Source organism: Tympanuchus pallidicinctus, unplaced genomic scaffold, assembly GCF_026119805.1.
Source record: "Tympanuchus pallidicinctus isolate F22 unplaced genomic scaffold, pur_lepc_1.0 scaffold10, whole genome shotgun sequence".
Classification (NCBI taxonomy): Eukaryota; Metazoa; Chordata; class Aves; order Galliformes; family Phasianidae; genus Tympanuchus; species Tympanuchus pallidicinctus.
Window position 1 is genome coordinate 5,119,731 of NW_026294619.1, and position 16,378 is coordinate 5,136,108.

The window sequence follows — 16,378 nt, forward strand, 5'->3', positions numbered from 1 at the left end:
GTGCTTAGCTGCCACGATCTTTCAAATGGCATGATTAGTATAAGTGCAGGCAATCTGAAACGCGCATTCAGTGGAAAATCAGTGGTTCTTGTTCTCCTATATTAATATTTTATTAAATTAATTTTGTTCCTTTTCAGTGTCATTGAGTCTTTGAGCATATATTCATAGCATAAAATAGTATGATCAGCAGTAACATATTTGTGAGTTAGAACCTCAGAAGCAGTGGGCTGTTTTTCACTGTGCTTTTCACATAGTGACATGAACTTCTGTGCTGATGTTTATTATTGTTCTGCGTTGTTTCTAGTTCAAACTTGGATCCAGCTCTGGTGAACACTGTGTAAGACTGCAAAATAGGTAGCCTATGCCCTGAATTGATTACTGCTTAAGCTACAAATATTGGTATTGGAACTTCAGTATGGATGTAAATCTTGATTTTGAAGTTACTGGGTATCTCAGAAAAAAAAAGACTTCACCAGCAACCTTTTTGGCTAGAGCCTAATTAATCATTTTTCAGCAGTTGAATAGAATTTAGTTGTTCAAAATCATTACTGCATCATTTTAGATAGACAATAAAAATATTATAATTTCATAAATATAGAGTATTTAGATAGGGAGCTTTGCCCCCTGCTTCTTTTCATAGCTTTGCATAGACACTGGCTTAACTGTTATGGCAGCATAAATACTTTGGAATTCTAACTTCTTTTGTTTGAGTACTGTACTTTGTGTGTTTTTTCAGGACTAGCTGGAAAGATTATAAAAGCCATCATCAATGAAGGATTTCAGATCTCGGCTTTGCAGATGGTAGGTTTTCTTTTGTCTTTATCTTTTTTATAAACAGAGGCTGGAACTGTGCTATATGCACTTGACAGCAATTCAGAGATTCAGTCTTCCTGAAATACAAAACCCTCGTACCAGCTGTGTAGTTATGTTTTAGGATCAGTACTGCCTTTGTTATATTTGTATTTTATTGTTTGGTTGATCAGCTGATCTGTTTCCCCTTGCTGTTCAACCATGACTGGAGAGACTTCATCTCTGTGTTTCAGTTTCACATGGCTAGAAAGGGCATGGTGATGCTGATGTTTTCTGGAACACTGAAGATATCTTTTGAAAACTGAACTAGTTAGGATTAGGGAAAAGATTGCTAACATCCTACAAGTCTTTAAACTTACAGTTAGTGTGAACTTATAGGAGAGTTTTTGAAGACACTTCAAAGTTTGACATCCTCATCACCAGCAGAATTTAAAGGGAATTGGACAGAGATTGTTCCGGAGAGTAGCCCTATAAGAACTGCCTTTTGTGTTTTCTGAAAGTCTTCAGATCTGAAATTTCCTTGTGATTCAAATACTCCAGAAATGAAGACTGGTTTCTTCTCTTTCCTATGCAACAAACAGATCCTCTTGTAGATCTTAGTGGCATTAGCCAACACTACAAATGAAGTACATTGTCTACTGATGTTTAAGGTAGAAGAAGGTACTTTATGCTTTTGTGTGTGGGACCATTGGCTAAAAGGATGATAAACATATTACAATTGTAAAGCCATTTCTTTTACTGGGTGGAACTTAGAATAGTATTCTGAATTCTTGCTGGTTATGAAGGGCTATCTATTTTTTTCCATTTAATGTGAATGACTAACACTTTTTATTTTCGTAGTTCAACATGGAGCGTGCAAATGTGGAAGAATTTTATGAGATTTACAAAGGTGTTGTTGCTGAATATATGGTAAGCATAAATTTGAAAAGTCTCTATTTATAAATAAAACGTGATTAAACAAGGAAGTGGTCACATCTGCCCATCTTGAAACTGTGATAATACTTCCTCTAGGAACTTGTTTTTGTCCAATTCTAACTTGTTCTGAAATAAAATGTATGTCATATCCAAAATTGTGCTGCCTATCTTGTAAGAAAGAAGTATCCTTTGTGGGAATTACTGAGCTAAGTAATTTGTAAAATACAACAGAGAGAAAGAAGCCCTCAGGTAAATTATTTTATTGTGGTAGAACTATGTATCACACACACATTTTATGTATATATACATATTTATATATAGCATATACATCTTTGGTCAGTTTGATATTGCTTGTAGCTTGTACCAGAATAAGCATGTATTGTTTTGTTTACAGTGGGGCTGCTATACTGGAATGTTTCCTAGTGATGTTCTGAGCTGTTCTTCAGTTTATTGATCTGGCTTCTGTGGACCTTCAGAAAATTTAAGAAATTTAAGATATAGTGTAATCCTAGGGGCATCTAAGATCACATGATATTACTATGGTTTGTTGTATTGCAATATAAAGCCTCCTAATGGCAGATAGAACAACAGGAATCAGGAAGACAACTTGGTGTTTCCCTATAACCTTTATTCATTTTACAATTAGTAATGATTTTCTTTTCACTGCCATGATATGTACCATGCAAATTATCCTTAATTTATAAATGGTTAAATTATTAAAAGATTTCTACTCAGTTACTTCTATTGTTCCAGACAATTACTAATAGTACTCCGACAATGTGACTTTTTCTTTCCTTTATGATTGTTTAGTCAACTTCAACAGGGTTTATAGATTCCTCTTCATATAGTTTAGGGACACTGTTTGTTTGCTGTCAGATTGATGAATACTTACAAAATTTCCTCTACTAACATCCTTTGTGCCAGGAACTCATATAAGACTGGACAGACAGACTTGAAGGTGAGTTACAGAACTCAAATGTGGTAGTTCCTGACTGGGATTTCAAGACCCAGAGAATCCTCTGGTATTATAAAAATACAAATTGAACCAAATTTGATAGTCTCTATCATTTTCTGCTGTTTGGTATATGCTCTGACCCTCAGATAAGTGGTAAAGTTACATACTTTGTCTGAAAAGTTACTCAGAAGGGAACGTGACATTTAAGCTGGATAAGTAAATAAGGAAATCTGTTTCAGATGGGATTTCAAGTGAGAATCTGGGGCTTCGTCCTGAAAGCCATATGTGCTTGACACACTTAGTTGAAATTAAGGGGATATCTTCACGCGCTCGGCTTATTTGTGAAACAGGATAATGTGGGAAAGCTGATTGTGATGGTAAAGACCTCCAGAAAAGACACGTATGGAAACAGCAGTAGGTATTGTCAGTGCAGGCCAAATAGGAAGAAGTACATTTTGAAATAAGGAACTAAAGAAAGAATATGACCTCTTACATCTGTAACTCAGAACCGTCTGTTTTGATCTGAATTTTATTTATCATTTTAAAATAAGTCGGTGCAGAAGAGGAAGATACTCATCACCCAGAAGTCTTCTTCAGAAAACGTATTCTCATTTCTTCTGGTTACACTTCTACAGTCAGATGAAGGCTTGATGTATTGTACGTAAAACATATATCTGTTAGAAGAAAATGCTGAACAGTTGCTAAGTTGAAAAAAAAACACGTTTGTTGGTATCTCTTCTAATCAATAGATCCTACATAGGATTTTGCTTACTGATAAAAAGGAGGAAGATTCTGTGCTAGCTCCAAATTCACCTTATTAATAAAAAATGCTTGAATTTCATCCAGTTTCAAGAATGGTCTTGGTTGACCACTAGCCACATTATCTGATGAATAAATCATTTGCTAAAGAAAAATTAATTTAGCTGTAATTACCAAGTCCTACCAAAGAGGAAAAGGTGATGAGGCCTTTTTTGGAAGGGAAATATGTATTATTTTGTTGTAAAGCATGAAACTAGCCTGCACTCTACTCATGTGCCCTCAAGAATATTTCTACCTACATTTGCTAGGAGCAGGTTAATGATAGAGACACTTGGCTAAAATTCTGTCTATTCATATCACAGTGCTAAGATGAAGCACGTGCTCTTAACATGGTATTTATTATAAAGATAGCAACTCTTCGGAACAGTGTTGCTTGACTTGGATTCTTTTGAGTATTTCATTTCTGTCATATTTCATAAAATGCAGAAGTGGACTCCATTGTTTTCCTAGTGCTTTTTGCCTGCTCTTGATGCTCTTGTTCTCTGCTTCTCTTCTTGTTCTCTGCTCATCCTTGACCTGTGCAGAGCTGGTGAGCTTGGTTGCAGCACCTTGTGCATTATTCCCTATTCTCTCTGATTTCTCGTGAGTGTTTTCTTCTTTTCTCTTTCCTCAGTGACTTTAGTTCTTTTAGTTGCCCTTATTTCTTTAAAACTTGCCTGCCCAAATTTCTGGTGGACAAGAACGAAATTACAAAGGCAGGGTTTTTTTTGTTTTTTTTGTTTGTTTGTTTGTTTGTTTTTGTTTTTTTAAATCAATTTAGACTAAGGTGGCATATTTCTGCTTCTGAAATCTATGCCTCTAATTGACAAACTCTAAATTGGCACTAATGTCTGGAGATAGCCTAAGCTTGCAAAAACTAAAAACCTGTATTTATCATCTACTGAGGACTCGAGGATATCTCTTTACACTTCAGGAGGCTCCAGCAAAAAGGTTTATTTCAGTGTAACCAAGATTCTGGTAAGAGCATACACAAGAAATACTGCTAGATCAAGGATCTTTTTCCTGAAATGATGTGCCATGCACTCCTTTCAATTTAAATTCCTGGTTTTATTGTCCTGTGTGTTTCAGCTTCCATAATATACAAAGAAATGACAGAACCAAAAGCCCAAGAGATGTTTTCTTGACTTTAAGCCATCAAATATAGGCTGTGTCCTGTGCTTCCTATAGGGAATGTTGTTAAACATGATGTCTGTGGAACTTGCTCAACATGGTGTCATTTTTCAGACTTACGCCTTGCAAAGTGTAGTATTGATTCAGTTTAGACTGACAAGTTAGGAGGCAGTTCTGTGAAATACAAGTCAAGATTAGTAATAATGCACCTGTAAAAGAATTTAAGGTATTGTGGATACTGTTGCCTGTTGTTCAGTATCCCAGAGATAGAATGTTCAATTTATCTCCATCTCCACCATGTAAACTAAGTTACAAAATGTGCTATATATATATGTATATATATGTATGTATTTATGAATACTAATGATATCTTTGCTTCACGTCTTTGCTTGCCTAAATCAACCAGTATTTCTTTTCTAATTTCCTATCTGGTATGATTGGATCAAGTTTTTTGGGGGAATGCAACCTTCCATCGTGCTGAAAGCTCAGATTTGTTTTGGTCTTTTTTCTTTTCCAGGAGATGGTTACAGAGTTGTGTTCAGGCCCTTGCATAGCAATGGAGATTATACAGCCTGAACTTCCAAAAGTGTTCAGAGACTTTTGTGGTCCTTCTGATCCTGTAAGTACTTGCTTGAGTGATAAGGAATGCTAAAAATAAATAAATAATAATAATGCAGTGTCTATGAATTGAAATCTATGTGAACTGAAATATTACAGTGTGGTATGACTGCCATATACCTGCTGCATTTCCTCAAAACATGGGAGCGTCACATTATTATGGAAGTGAAATGCTAGACTTCAGATCAGTTTGCAAATTCTCTAGTGATTTCTTCAGTCTTACCTAAACCAGATGATAAAATACTATGATGATATTTATGTGAAAATAAAGTTATCCATAAATCACGGTTAGAGATGTGTAAGTATTCTAGCACAAGTCTTGAAAGCTGGAACAAACGGTTATTATTGTTGTATGCCAGTGTAAATCAGTTGTTAGTGCACTGCAGTCTGTAGCATTGTTCTAAGACAAAACTACAAAAGAAGAAACAGTTTCTGTGGCTTTTGTAAGGAAACAAAAAAATGCAAATCTTACTGTAGCTGTTTGTTATGCTAATCGTTCCAGCTTTTATTTTTAATTTCTTGAGGTATGTAATTGGATATGCATGATACTGTAAGCAGTCTGGAGATGAGCATAAAACAAGCATAAACGCTGTCTCAAAGGGTTTGCCATTTTTTGTTAAATAGCAAATGCTAACGTACCACACAGAAGCCACAAGCAGAAATATCAAGATGGAGGCAATGAAATTAGATATTATAATTATAAATAGATATCATCATTTCATGTTTTAGTTGCAGGCTGGGTGAGTTTAACAGTTTCCATATGGGAGGGGGGGGGGAATCATGAAGATTTTTACTGGTACTGTAATTTGATATATTTCTCTTCAGATCTGGAGAAGTATAAGCTAAAGGCATTGTCCAAACCTGTCTTCCCCTTCTGTTTGATCACACTGAATGTTACAAATGTTCCTCTGTTCAGTTAGCATCTTGTAAACAGAGTATAACCTGCAACTTTTGGACACCATCTTCACAGCAGTTGCACTAATGTATGTTTGGAAGATAGGCAGCTGTGTTTAGTATTTCTGTATGCTGTTTTCTATCAGAATTTCAAGCTAATTGACTCTTCAAGCATGTAAAGTGCATGTGCAGTGACTGTGCCTGTTTTCAAGAGTGATCTTTGCCTGAAATGTGTGTCTCTTCAGACTGTGTTACTGGCTTGTCTTTGAGGAAGAAGTGACTGAGTATTTCAGTGGCCTTCTGTCATTCATAACCTGTGTAGTCAGTGAAACTCCCCAATGAACTTACAGTGAAAATATCTGTCTCAAATAAAGGTATCAGAAGCCACATTGGAGTTGCATTATGAAGCAAGGTTATCATAGAATCATAAAATCACCGAGGTTGAAAAAGACCGTGATGGAGGGACCTTTAAGATACAGTGCACTTGATGTTCTAGTGGTTAAAGTAAATGTAAGTGTCATGCAAATAATGTATTGTGACTAGGAGATCTGGATCTATCTGTATTTTTTTTCACCTGTTTATATATGCTAAGTCCTGGTGTGTGTACAACCTATTTAGAAATACAAGTGAAGAAAAGTTTGTAGCTATAGTACAGAATGTATCTGAGTCATTCTGGCTCCTGTTAAGTATTTTCCATTTAGTAGTATTGAGATCACAGTGATTACTTTCAAAGCAAAGTCCTGTTTAAAGTTAGTAAAGGAACTGGAATTTGACTTACGTAATGAATTGCTCTCAGTCACGTGTGCTGTGAATTATATCTCAGCTACGTAGCAAATGTAATAACCACTCTGTGGCAAGTCATGTGTTGCAATTGGATCTGATTGTCAGCAGCACTCTAAGTCTGTTCTTGGTTTTGCAGGGAGATGGCTGGGACACGCTTCTTTTATAAAAGGCATCCAAAGAGATGTGATCCATATTTTGCTAAATCAAAGCAAGATGTTGATTAGAAATAAATTCAGTTTTTTGTCCAAGTCTCTCATTAAGGCTGAAAAAAGAATCAGAGTTGTTCCGTTTTGAGCACTAGACTTTAATAAGCTAGCAATTTATACCAAGTGTACAATGCTAAAAATGAAGTGGAACTTTGTGCTATTTTCTACAACTGGGTAATATTTTGTTAGCACCGCAGGTCAGTAAGGCTCTCTGCCAAAAATATCCTTCGTTATAATACAGCTTTTAAATTCTTTATTAAAACGTCTTGGGTGGTATTAGGGGAAGGCTGCTAACCAAAAACCTGTTCTGAGCTTCTTTGTAGGAGAATATGAATAACCTAAGAAATCTGGAAAGTTGGGTAAAGATATTTGTCTGTAATGAGCTGTGCTAGCTGTTCTTACTCTCGAAATTACTGTCCCTGACTTGATTGAGCGGATCGGTGTCACAGTTCGTGGTCTTGGTGTGTGTATGTGTGTGTGTCCCTGTTGGATAGTGAATGGACAATGAGAAATGTTTTTCTGCAGATCCTGCTGCTTCCTGTATTCTCATTTTACAGTGGTACATTGCTGATGAATGGCTGTCTGGGCTGTTGCACTCTTGGTGAACTGTCAGAATCTTTCATCATACATAGCTTAGCCTTCTGCAGCACAGCCAGACTTTTTCTGGTTATGCTGGCCTCAACTGAGGCCTCTCTGTACTCTCAGATCAGCTGTGGTGGTTGTCTTGTCTTCTGGTTGCAGGCCTGTAGTTTATTTTTGCAGCCAGACCTCAGACGGATCATGTAGCTTACTCTCAACATCCCTCTGCACCTTATCTCTCTTTTCTGGAAGGCTTCTTGGTAGTTGGTGTGGAGGGCACAGAAATGGAAGACCCTCCACATCTGCTATTATAAATAAGTATTCATGCTTTACATATTGTTGCAGCAACTCTATAAAAAGTTAACAGGCTGTTCTGATGCCTATCTTGAAAATACTGCTCTTTACAAAATTATCATGTGCTGTTAAAAAAAAAAAAAAAAAGTCTCAGTTTCACACCAGTCTTAAACTTCTCAGGGAAGCCCCAGTCTCTCCTAAGACCCAAAAGTGAGGAGGTGTGAGATATCAAGATCCTATGAGCAGTGGAACACTTCTATTTAGATATTTGAATTCTGAGTAGGAATGGGATTTCTGAAATGACCGAGTTCCACAGATTTTCTATGGTTTCTGAATTAACTAAGCCCTTTTTCAAAATCATGCCACCTTATCAAATCTTGTTAAGTAGATTATCAAACCGTATATTTCATGCTGGGTGCTGTTATCTCATTCTCTTCACTGGTGTGGTTCTGAAGTTGAGAGAAAAAAAAAAAATACACCTGTGGTAAAAAGGCAGCTGATCTAGAAAGCTGGTAGGAGGACTTGATAAGTCAATTAACTTGAACTTCAGTGCACACTCTCTTGGAAATAAGAGTTGCTAACTGTAACCAAAGTTAAATAGAAAAGAAGTTGTGTTTCTTCTTGAGAAATGGGAGTGCACCATGGGGTAAATGTAGCACAGCGTGTCTTATCCAAAAACACCAAAGATTATTCCATGCTGAGTTGAGGACAGGGAAGAAAATGTGGGTGGGACTGCTGCAAATAGTGAAGAGCCTTTAGGTGTTTGTTGTCTCACATGTAACTGGAAGCAAAGGTTAGCACTGAAAACCTCAGCTTCATAGCAAGGATAAATAGTCCAGGGGATCACAGAATCACAGAATTGTAGGGGTTGGAAGGGACCTCCAGAGATCATGGAGTCCAACCCCCCTGCCAAAGCAGGTTCCCTACAGCAGGTCGCACAGGTAGGCATCCAGGCAGGTCTTGAACATCTCCAGAGAAGGAGACTCCACCACCTCCCTGGGCAGCCTGTTCCAGTGCTCCGTCACCTCACTGTAAAGAAGTTCTTGTGCACATTTGTGCAGAACTTCCTATGCTGCAGTTTCCAGCCGTTTCCCCTTGTCCTGTCTCCACTCACCGCTGAAAACAGTCTGGCCTCGCCATTCTGCCCCCCACACCTTAGATATTTATAGACCTGGTCAGGTCCCCTCTCAGTCTTCTTTTCTCAAGGCTGAACAGACCCAGTTCACTCAGCCTTTTCTCATAGGAGAGATGCTCCAGGCCCCTCACCATCTTCGTGGCCCTCCACTGGACTCTTTCCAAGAGATCCCTGTCTTTTTTGTACTGGGGAGCCCAGAACTGGATGCAGTACTCCAGATGAGGTCTTACCAGGGCAGAGTAGAGGGGGGGGGGTCACCTCCCTCGACCTGCTGGACATGCTCTTTTTAATGCATCCCAGTAAGCCATTGGCCTTTTGGATTCTGTTACTGCTTGAGTTCAGTTGGATGGATGTTTCAACTGATGGGTGTTTGTGTGGTTTTTTGGCCTCTGAAGCATGTAAAAGCCTTTTGCTAATACTTAGATCTGAAGATACAGCTTTCATTTCACATCATCTTGTGTTGAATTAGCTGCTTGTAATGTTTTGTCATGGAATTGTTGAGGTGATTACTTTCTATTCATAAAACACTTGAAAAATACTGTAGAAATTGGATCTATTGCTTTTTTTGTTCTTTTGAACTTCATGCACAAATGAAAAGGTTGGTTGTAACGTGATTGAAGGAATTTGTGTAAGCTACATGCTTCTGGCTGATTGTGTAATTTATAGTAATCTTAACTCCTTTTAGTTAGGAGTGGCAGTACACTGAAAGTTATTCAAGTACCTTATGCTGTGAAATATTTTTAACGTGATGGGATGATGTGGTGCAGTATTTCTGCATCTGATGGGCTGGATCTGCTGGGGGGTTTTCATATATTTGGTTTTGATCCTAACCTGCGTTCTTTTTACATAAGGGATTTGCAATTTTAATTGTAACAGCGTATTAATATTCTTTTGTAATTTTGCATCAGTGACAAAGAGCTGAAAGAGAGATTGGCTGGTTTAAAGCAAAGCAGTGAACTGGAAGAGTGGGAGTCTGCTTTAGCTCCATTCCTGACCTCACTGTGCGACCTTGGACAAAAGGTTCAATATGTTTCTGCCTCAGTTATCACATCAGTTAAATAGAGATAACAGTATGAGCCAAAGAGCATTATTGCTGTAAGATTTTTATCTGGATAGCCCTCCTGTGAACATCTAGCACTGGAAATGATCTACATGCAAGGCTAAAAAATGTTTATGTTCAGCCGTGTATTAGAAGCACAGTATTTTTTATTACAACACATGAGTTCAGAGAAAAGTATAAAGAAATATAAAGGTTATTTTCAAGCTGCCAAGTATGTGTCTTCTGGTGATACCTTCAGACCTGTTTCAGCGTAGATCTCCCTGTATCCTGGTGAGCCTCAATCAGGGTGTTGACAATCAAATACACAATGTGTCTCAAGAGAAATACGATTTATTAATCTAATTCTCTAATGAAGACTCTCATATCTTAAACTGCCTGCTCAGAGAGTCTGAGTCATGTAGTAATAATAAAATTTTTCATTCAGCGCCAGACCATTATCAGCTAGAGCAGCAAACAGATCGATTTGAGTTACGATATCCTGCTGTCTAAGCCTGCAATGGGAAAGACATGATTGAATTGCTTAGATGTTATCCAGGGTCAGTCATCTGACTCTGTCCTTTCAGTTTTTAATTTCCCCATCAAACTCTGCAGGTCTAATGAAAATGTAATACAGACAGTGCTGAGGCCTGCTAGTTGGTGATTTTTTTCTGAGAAAGAGGCCACGGAGAGAGATTCTTCCCTGTGGTGTTTTGGCTGAGCTGATGCTGCTGGTTCACACAGCTCAAAGTAAGTTTAGGGCTTCTACCTTCAGGGGGAGCAGGGGACCTATTAAGACCCTGTCTAGAAGAAAGGAAGTGTTAAGACTGCTGTATGCTAATGGACCATGGCTATAATGTGGCTGTAGTAATGAGCTGCCATTGCTGCTTTAGACTATGTCAGATACACTGGCGTATGGTGTGACATTTGCCTCCAAAAGTGTTACAGCTTGCTGTCATTTAGGTCTTGTGGTTCTGTGGATGTCAAACTCCACATCTGTGGTAGCGGTTTGCTTTCCTTTGTTTAAAATGGACAGAGTCTGCACTGGTTGTACTGGAAAACAGCCATTCATAAATGTCATGTTTGTTCTTCTGTTCAAAGCTGTGTCGTAGACATAGGAGCAGCTGAGAATTAAGAATCTGATTAAAAAATTTTACAGGTATGAGTGCAGTGTTCAGAGTGTTCCCGGTGTGTCCTCTTGCTTCTGCAAGGGTATCACAAAGTCTGCCAACCCCCTGACACCTGGCTTTTTCATATGTATGTATGTTTTACAGCTGCAGGATGCACAATCTGGTTACAGTTTTGAGATGACTCAGCTCTTGTTTATTACATACTGACTTCTGAAAATCACCTTTAATGGTGATGGTCCTCTGACAGGGAAAGGGACTTCAGCCTCACTGAAATACATCTTTGCGGGGAAATCAGAAAACTAGAGTGGTGGCAGAGACTGTTGCTTTTAGATGCTGCTTTAAATGTTACTTATTATTGCCCAAAGATCACTGTCATATGATGACCATTTAGTGTGGAAAAGGAGTTTGTAGGCGCACACTGATTCTCAGTAAGTAAATGGATATATTTAAAAAATTGCTATTTTTAGTCATGATTGGCAGTCATCATCAGGAGACTAAATGCTGAAAGTTCTCAAGACTGAGCTCTGCCTTTAATCCGGTGTGACTGAGCTGTGTTGGTAAGGTTGCAGATCTGACACTCCTCATTTGATGCTCCAGAACTACAAGACTTGACAGTGTCAACAGTGTGACATTTTCTGCCTAAATAAATGCTAGATCAGAAGTTGTTGGACTTAGTGTTAGTCGTCAAAAATTGCAGTCACTTGATAAAATAGATAATAGTAGATAATAAAAAGTATTGTCTGGTTTGATATCAAGCCCACCAGCACCACAGAGGCATGACTGGGGGGCAGTCTGCTGCTTGCATCCACTGGAGAGAAGGTTCTGGGAGACAATGTTTTTGTATCCCATGACAATGAAGGCCCCTTAACTGAAATTTCTGGACACTTTGAGGAAGCTACCAACATTTTATCAAAGGTTCTGTATGACCTCTCAGAAATCAGCATCAGCTTTAGAAGCCTCAAACACATCTGCATCCCTGTATTTCCCTTATATCAGACTTTGCTCTGGGCTCCTTGTGCATGGTCCCAGGCTGGAATAAATGGCTTGCATTTAGCAAGAGGAAGCTGAACATAAGGCCAGAGACTGAAGGAAAACAAGGATGTGCCACAAGGCTTTAACAGCATTGATTATTGATCCTGATAGAATCATTAAATGCATTTGGTTGGAAGGGACCTCAAGGATCGTCAGGTTCCAACTCCTGTGCCACAGGCAGTGTTGCCAGCTACTAGATCAGGCTGCTCAGGGCCCCATCCAACCTGGCCTTAAATGCCTCCAGGGATGGGGCATCCACAGCCTCTCTGGGCACCTCACCACTCAGTAAGAAAAAAAAAAATTCCCCCTGAAGTCCAATCTAAATCTCCTTTTCATTTAAAACCATTTCCCCTTGTCATGTCACTATCTCCCCATGTAAAAGGTTGATTTTCCTCATATTTATAAGCTCCCTTTAAAAACTGAAAGGCTGCAGTGAGGTGTGCCCACAGGCTTCTCTTTTTCAGACTGAACAAGCCCAGTTCCTTCAGCCTGTCTTCATAGGATAGGTGCTCCAGCCCTTGAATTATCTTTGTGGCCCTTCCCCATATCCAGTCCAGTAGCTCAGCATCCTTCTTATGTTGGGGTCCCCAGGCTTAAATGCAGTATTCCAGCTGGGACCCCACAAGGGCAGAAAAGAGGGGGACAGTTACCTCCTTTACCCTGCTGGTCATTCTTCTTCTGATGAAGCCCAGGATGCCATTGGCCTTCCAGGCTGCAGGCTCACACTTGCGGCTCACATTCAGTTTTTCATCAACCCTTAAGTCCTCAGCAGGGCTACTCAAGTTTATAAACATATCTGGGATTACCTTGACCCAACTGCAAAATCTTGCATTTGGCTTTGTTGAAGCTCATTAGATTCACACAGGCCCATCTTTTGAGTTTATCAAGGTCCCTCTGGATGCCATACTTTCCTTCTGCTATATCAACAGCACCACTCAGTGTGGTGTCATCAGCAAGCTTGCTGAGGGTGCACTCAATCCTATCATCTGTGTCATTAGATGTTAAAGAATTAAAGAATACCAGACCCAAAACAGAACCCTAGGGGACACTGCTTGTTACTGGCCTCCACTTAGATATAGAGCCATTGACCACAACCCTCTGGCTACGAAACTCCAACCAATTCCTTATGTACTGAACAATCCATCCTTGAAATCAATCTCTTTCCGATTTAGAGATAAGGATGTGGTGGGGAACCATGTCAAAGGCCTTGCAGAAATCCAGGTAGATGACATCACTTGCCTTCCCTTTGTCCGCTGATGCCATCACTCTGTCATAGAAGGCCACGGATTGGTCAGGCACACCCTTCCCTTGGTGAAACCATGCTGACTATCTCAGATCACCCGCTTGTCCTGCATGTGCCTTAACGCATCTTCTGGGATTTGTCCCTTGATCTTCCTGGGCACAGAGGTAAGAGTCATCAGCCTGTAGTTCCCTGCGTCCTCCTTCCTCCTTTTCTTGTAAATGGGAGTGATATCTTCCATTTTTCCAGTCCTGGAGGACTTTGCCATGACTTTTCAAACATGATGGAGAGCAGTTTGGCAGTCACATCAGCCAGCTCCCTTAAGACTCCAGGATGCATGTCATCTGGCCCTGTGGACTTGTATACGCATTCAGTCTCATGAGTCTGTCTCGGTCTTGCTCTGACCCTACAGTGAGGTGGATTTTGTTCCCCCAGTTCCCACACAGAGGTTCAGGTTCAGGGATGTGAAGTTCAGGGATGTGAGAATCCTGGCTGCTAGTGAAGACAGAGGTAAAACACTCACTGAGGACTTCAGCCTTCTCTGTATCTTTTGTAGGAAAGAAGGACTGGCTACTTAGCAGAGGAGGTGTGCTCTCTTTGGCCTGTCTCTTCTGACCTACATACCTATGGAATACCTTGCCAAGTTCAGTTCCATCTTCATTGGCTTGCTGTGCTGCCACAGAGACTTCCTAGCTATGCCCCAGTATGTGTAACATTCTGAAAGAATGCTGAAGCTAGGTTTTCTAGACTTTTCCTTACAACACATCTTAGGCCTAACCCTTTTATAAAGAATTAAACTATACTTAGAATATTTACTTTTAAGAAAACTTTATTTCTTGCTTAAGAACTTTTGTGCCGTTCAATAGATGTTTCACAGACGAAGGTAAAGACATTCAGGTTGATCTGAAATCGCACAGACTAATTGTGTCTATCAGTGTGAAGGAAGTCTTAAAGCTTGTCTTAGGGATTGTAAAGGCTCCCTTTACACTCAGACTGTGTGCGTCTCAAAGCAATAGGTGGGTGTTATTAAAAATATGGTATTTTAGGCTTCTGTGATGAACACAAGATTCTTACAAATGTTGTGAGTCATATAAATTTGTCTACTCAGCCTTTAAGATCTAATTTTTTTTCAATCATGGGGGATTTTGATTCTAACTCTCCATCTGTAGGTCTTTTTTAGAAAATTATTTTTTCCACCACCTTTTTGTATTTTATTTGTCTGTTTAGAGTCTCAGTAAGTTTTCACTGTACGCTATGTTTCAGAGAATAATATGGATTGAGTATATACCAAGGCTACTCTGAAAGTAATGCCTCCTATTTTATGATGTTGGCCCACAATCTCAAAGGCGGATGTTGTTGGTATGGCAGTAGAGGCTGAACCATCCCACCAGTATCTCATTACATATTGCTGTCATGTCACAGATGGCAGTAGAGAGGCAGTCTGACAAAATGGCATCTGGCACGGAAGTGTATATGAAGCATAGATGTGGAATTGAATTTCTCTGTGAAGAAAAAATGGCTCCCCTTGATATTCATCAATGCTTGCTGAATATTTAGAGAGATCAAACAGTGGATGTAAGCACAATGAAGCAGTGGGTGGTGCATTTCAGCATGGCAACAGCGACATGAAAGACAAATTGCGTTCTGGATGGCTGTGCACAGCTGTCACATCACAAAATGAAGAGTGTCTCAATCAGGTGCATATCAATGGATTGTGACCTTGGAACTGTGTACAGAGCTGAATATCATCTTCAGTATGTTGGAAATGATAGTGGCAATGTTGAATTATCACAAAGTTTGCACCAGGTGACTCCCCGAAATTCTCACACAGGAACAGACAGGATCTATTGAATATTGTCAGGATCTATTGAATAATATGAAACTACAGGTGATGTTTTCCTGGGTCACATCATTACTGGTAATGAGATCTGGTGTTACCACTATGATCTGGTGTCAATGGCAGTCCATGGACTAACGGCATGAATTTTCTATAAAGAAAAAAATTTAAGTTCAGGGCTATAAGGCCCTGAACAGGTGAAGTGATGTGTGCTGTCCTTTCGGATCTTGCTGCATTTCCTGGAGCTTGGACAGTCAACTTTGACCACTGCATCACAACACTGACTAAGCTGAAGGCTTGATCTTCCAGAGTCAGGCCAGAGAAGAAGACAGCCTTTTTTCTGCAACATGGTATCGCTGAGGCCCACACCAGTTGGAAGTCACTGCCAATCTTGGCTGACTGTCCCACCCACCACACCCACTGTATAGTCTGAATTTGGTGCCTTCTGGCTTCCATCTGTTTGGACCAACGAAAGATGGACGGACTGCGTAGGCAAAGTTTTCATAGAAATGACGTTGTAATAGTGATGTGAATAGTAACCATGTGAAGCAGTGGGTCACCGCCACTGTGGCAGATTTTGATGAGTCCAGCATGCAGATTCTTGTTCATCGCTGGTGAAAATGCAGAGCTAATGGTAGTGACTATGTTGAAATAAGTGTTTTGTAACTGAGAATTCGCTCTGTCAAATAGTGTTATTGTGTTCTTTGTGTCTGTTGTAGTTTCCATGGGAATAAATAGGAGACATTATTTTTGGAGCAACCTATGTAATGTAGATGGACTATATATTACTTCTGAAAGCAAGTAACTTTTTTAAAATGCTTCTCTTATCTAGTTTCATTTAGCATTTGTTTTTGCTTTTTTTTTTTTTTAAGGAAAAAAGCTCTTTCAAAATGCAGAATCTTAGTTGTCTCTCATTCCTTGCGTATTGTAGATGGACTGGGGAGAAATGTTTTGTTTCTCACTGCTGTAGAAAAAGAGGTAGGCT

At 39.4% G+C, this 16,378-nt stretch overlaps 1 protein-coding gene across 3 annotated transcripts in view; it reads left to right on the plus strand.

Moving 5' to 3' along the window:
* The window catches only part of NME7 (NME/NM23 family member 7), an 87,495-nt gene that overhangs the window by 42,607 nt on the left and 28,510 nt on the right, over positions 1 to 16,378 (plus strand). Inside the window, exons 8-11 of one of the 3 annotated variants that reach the window (XM_052665384.1) lie at positions 737 to 801; positions 1,651 to 1,719; positions 5,127 to 5,245; positions 5,291 to 7,656. In XM_052665384.1, the coding sequence (XP_052521344.1) occupies positions 737 to 801; positions 1,651 to 1,719; positions 5,127 to 5,245; positions 5,291 to 5,300 (263 nt within the window). In that variant the 3' untranslated portion in view covers positions 5,301 to 7,656. Of the gene's footprint in view, positions 1 to 736; positions 802 to 1,650; positions 1,720 to 2,649; positions 2,684 to 5,126; positions 5,246 to 5,290; positions 7,657 to 16,378 lie in introns of those variants that run through there. The other 2 variants (XM_052665393.1, XM_052665375.1) reach the window with 2 other exon arrangements.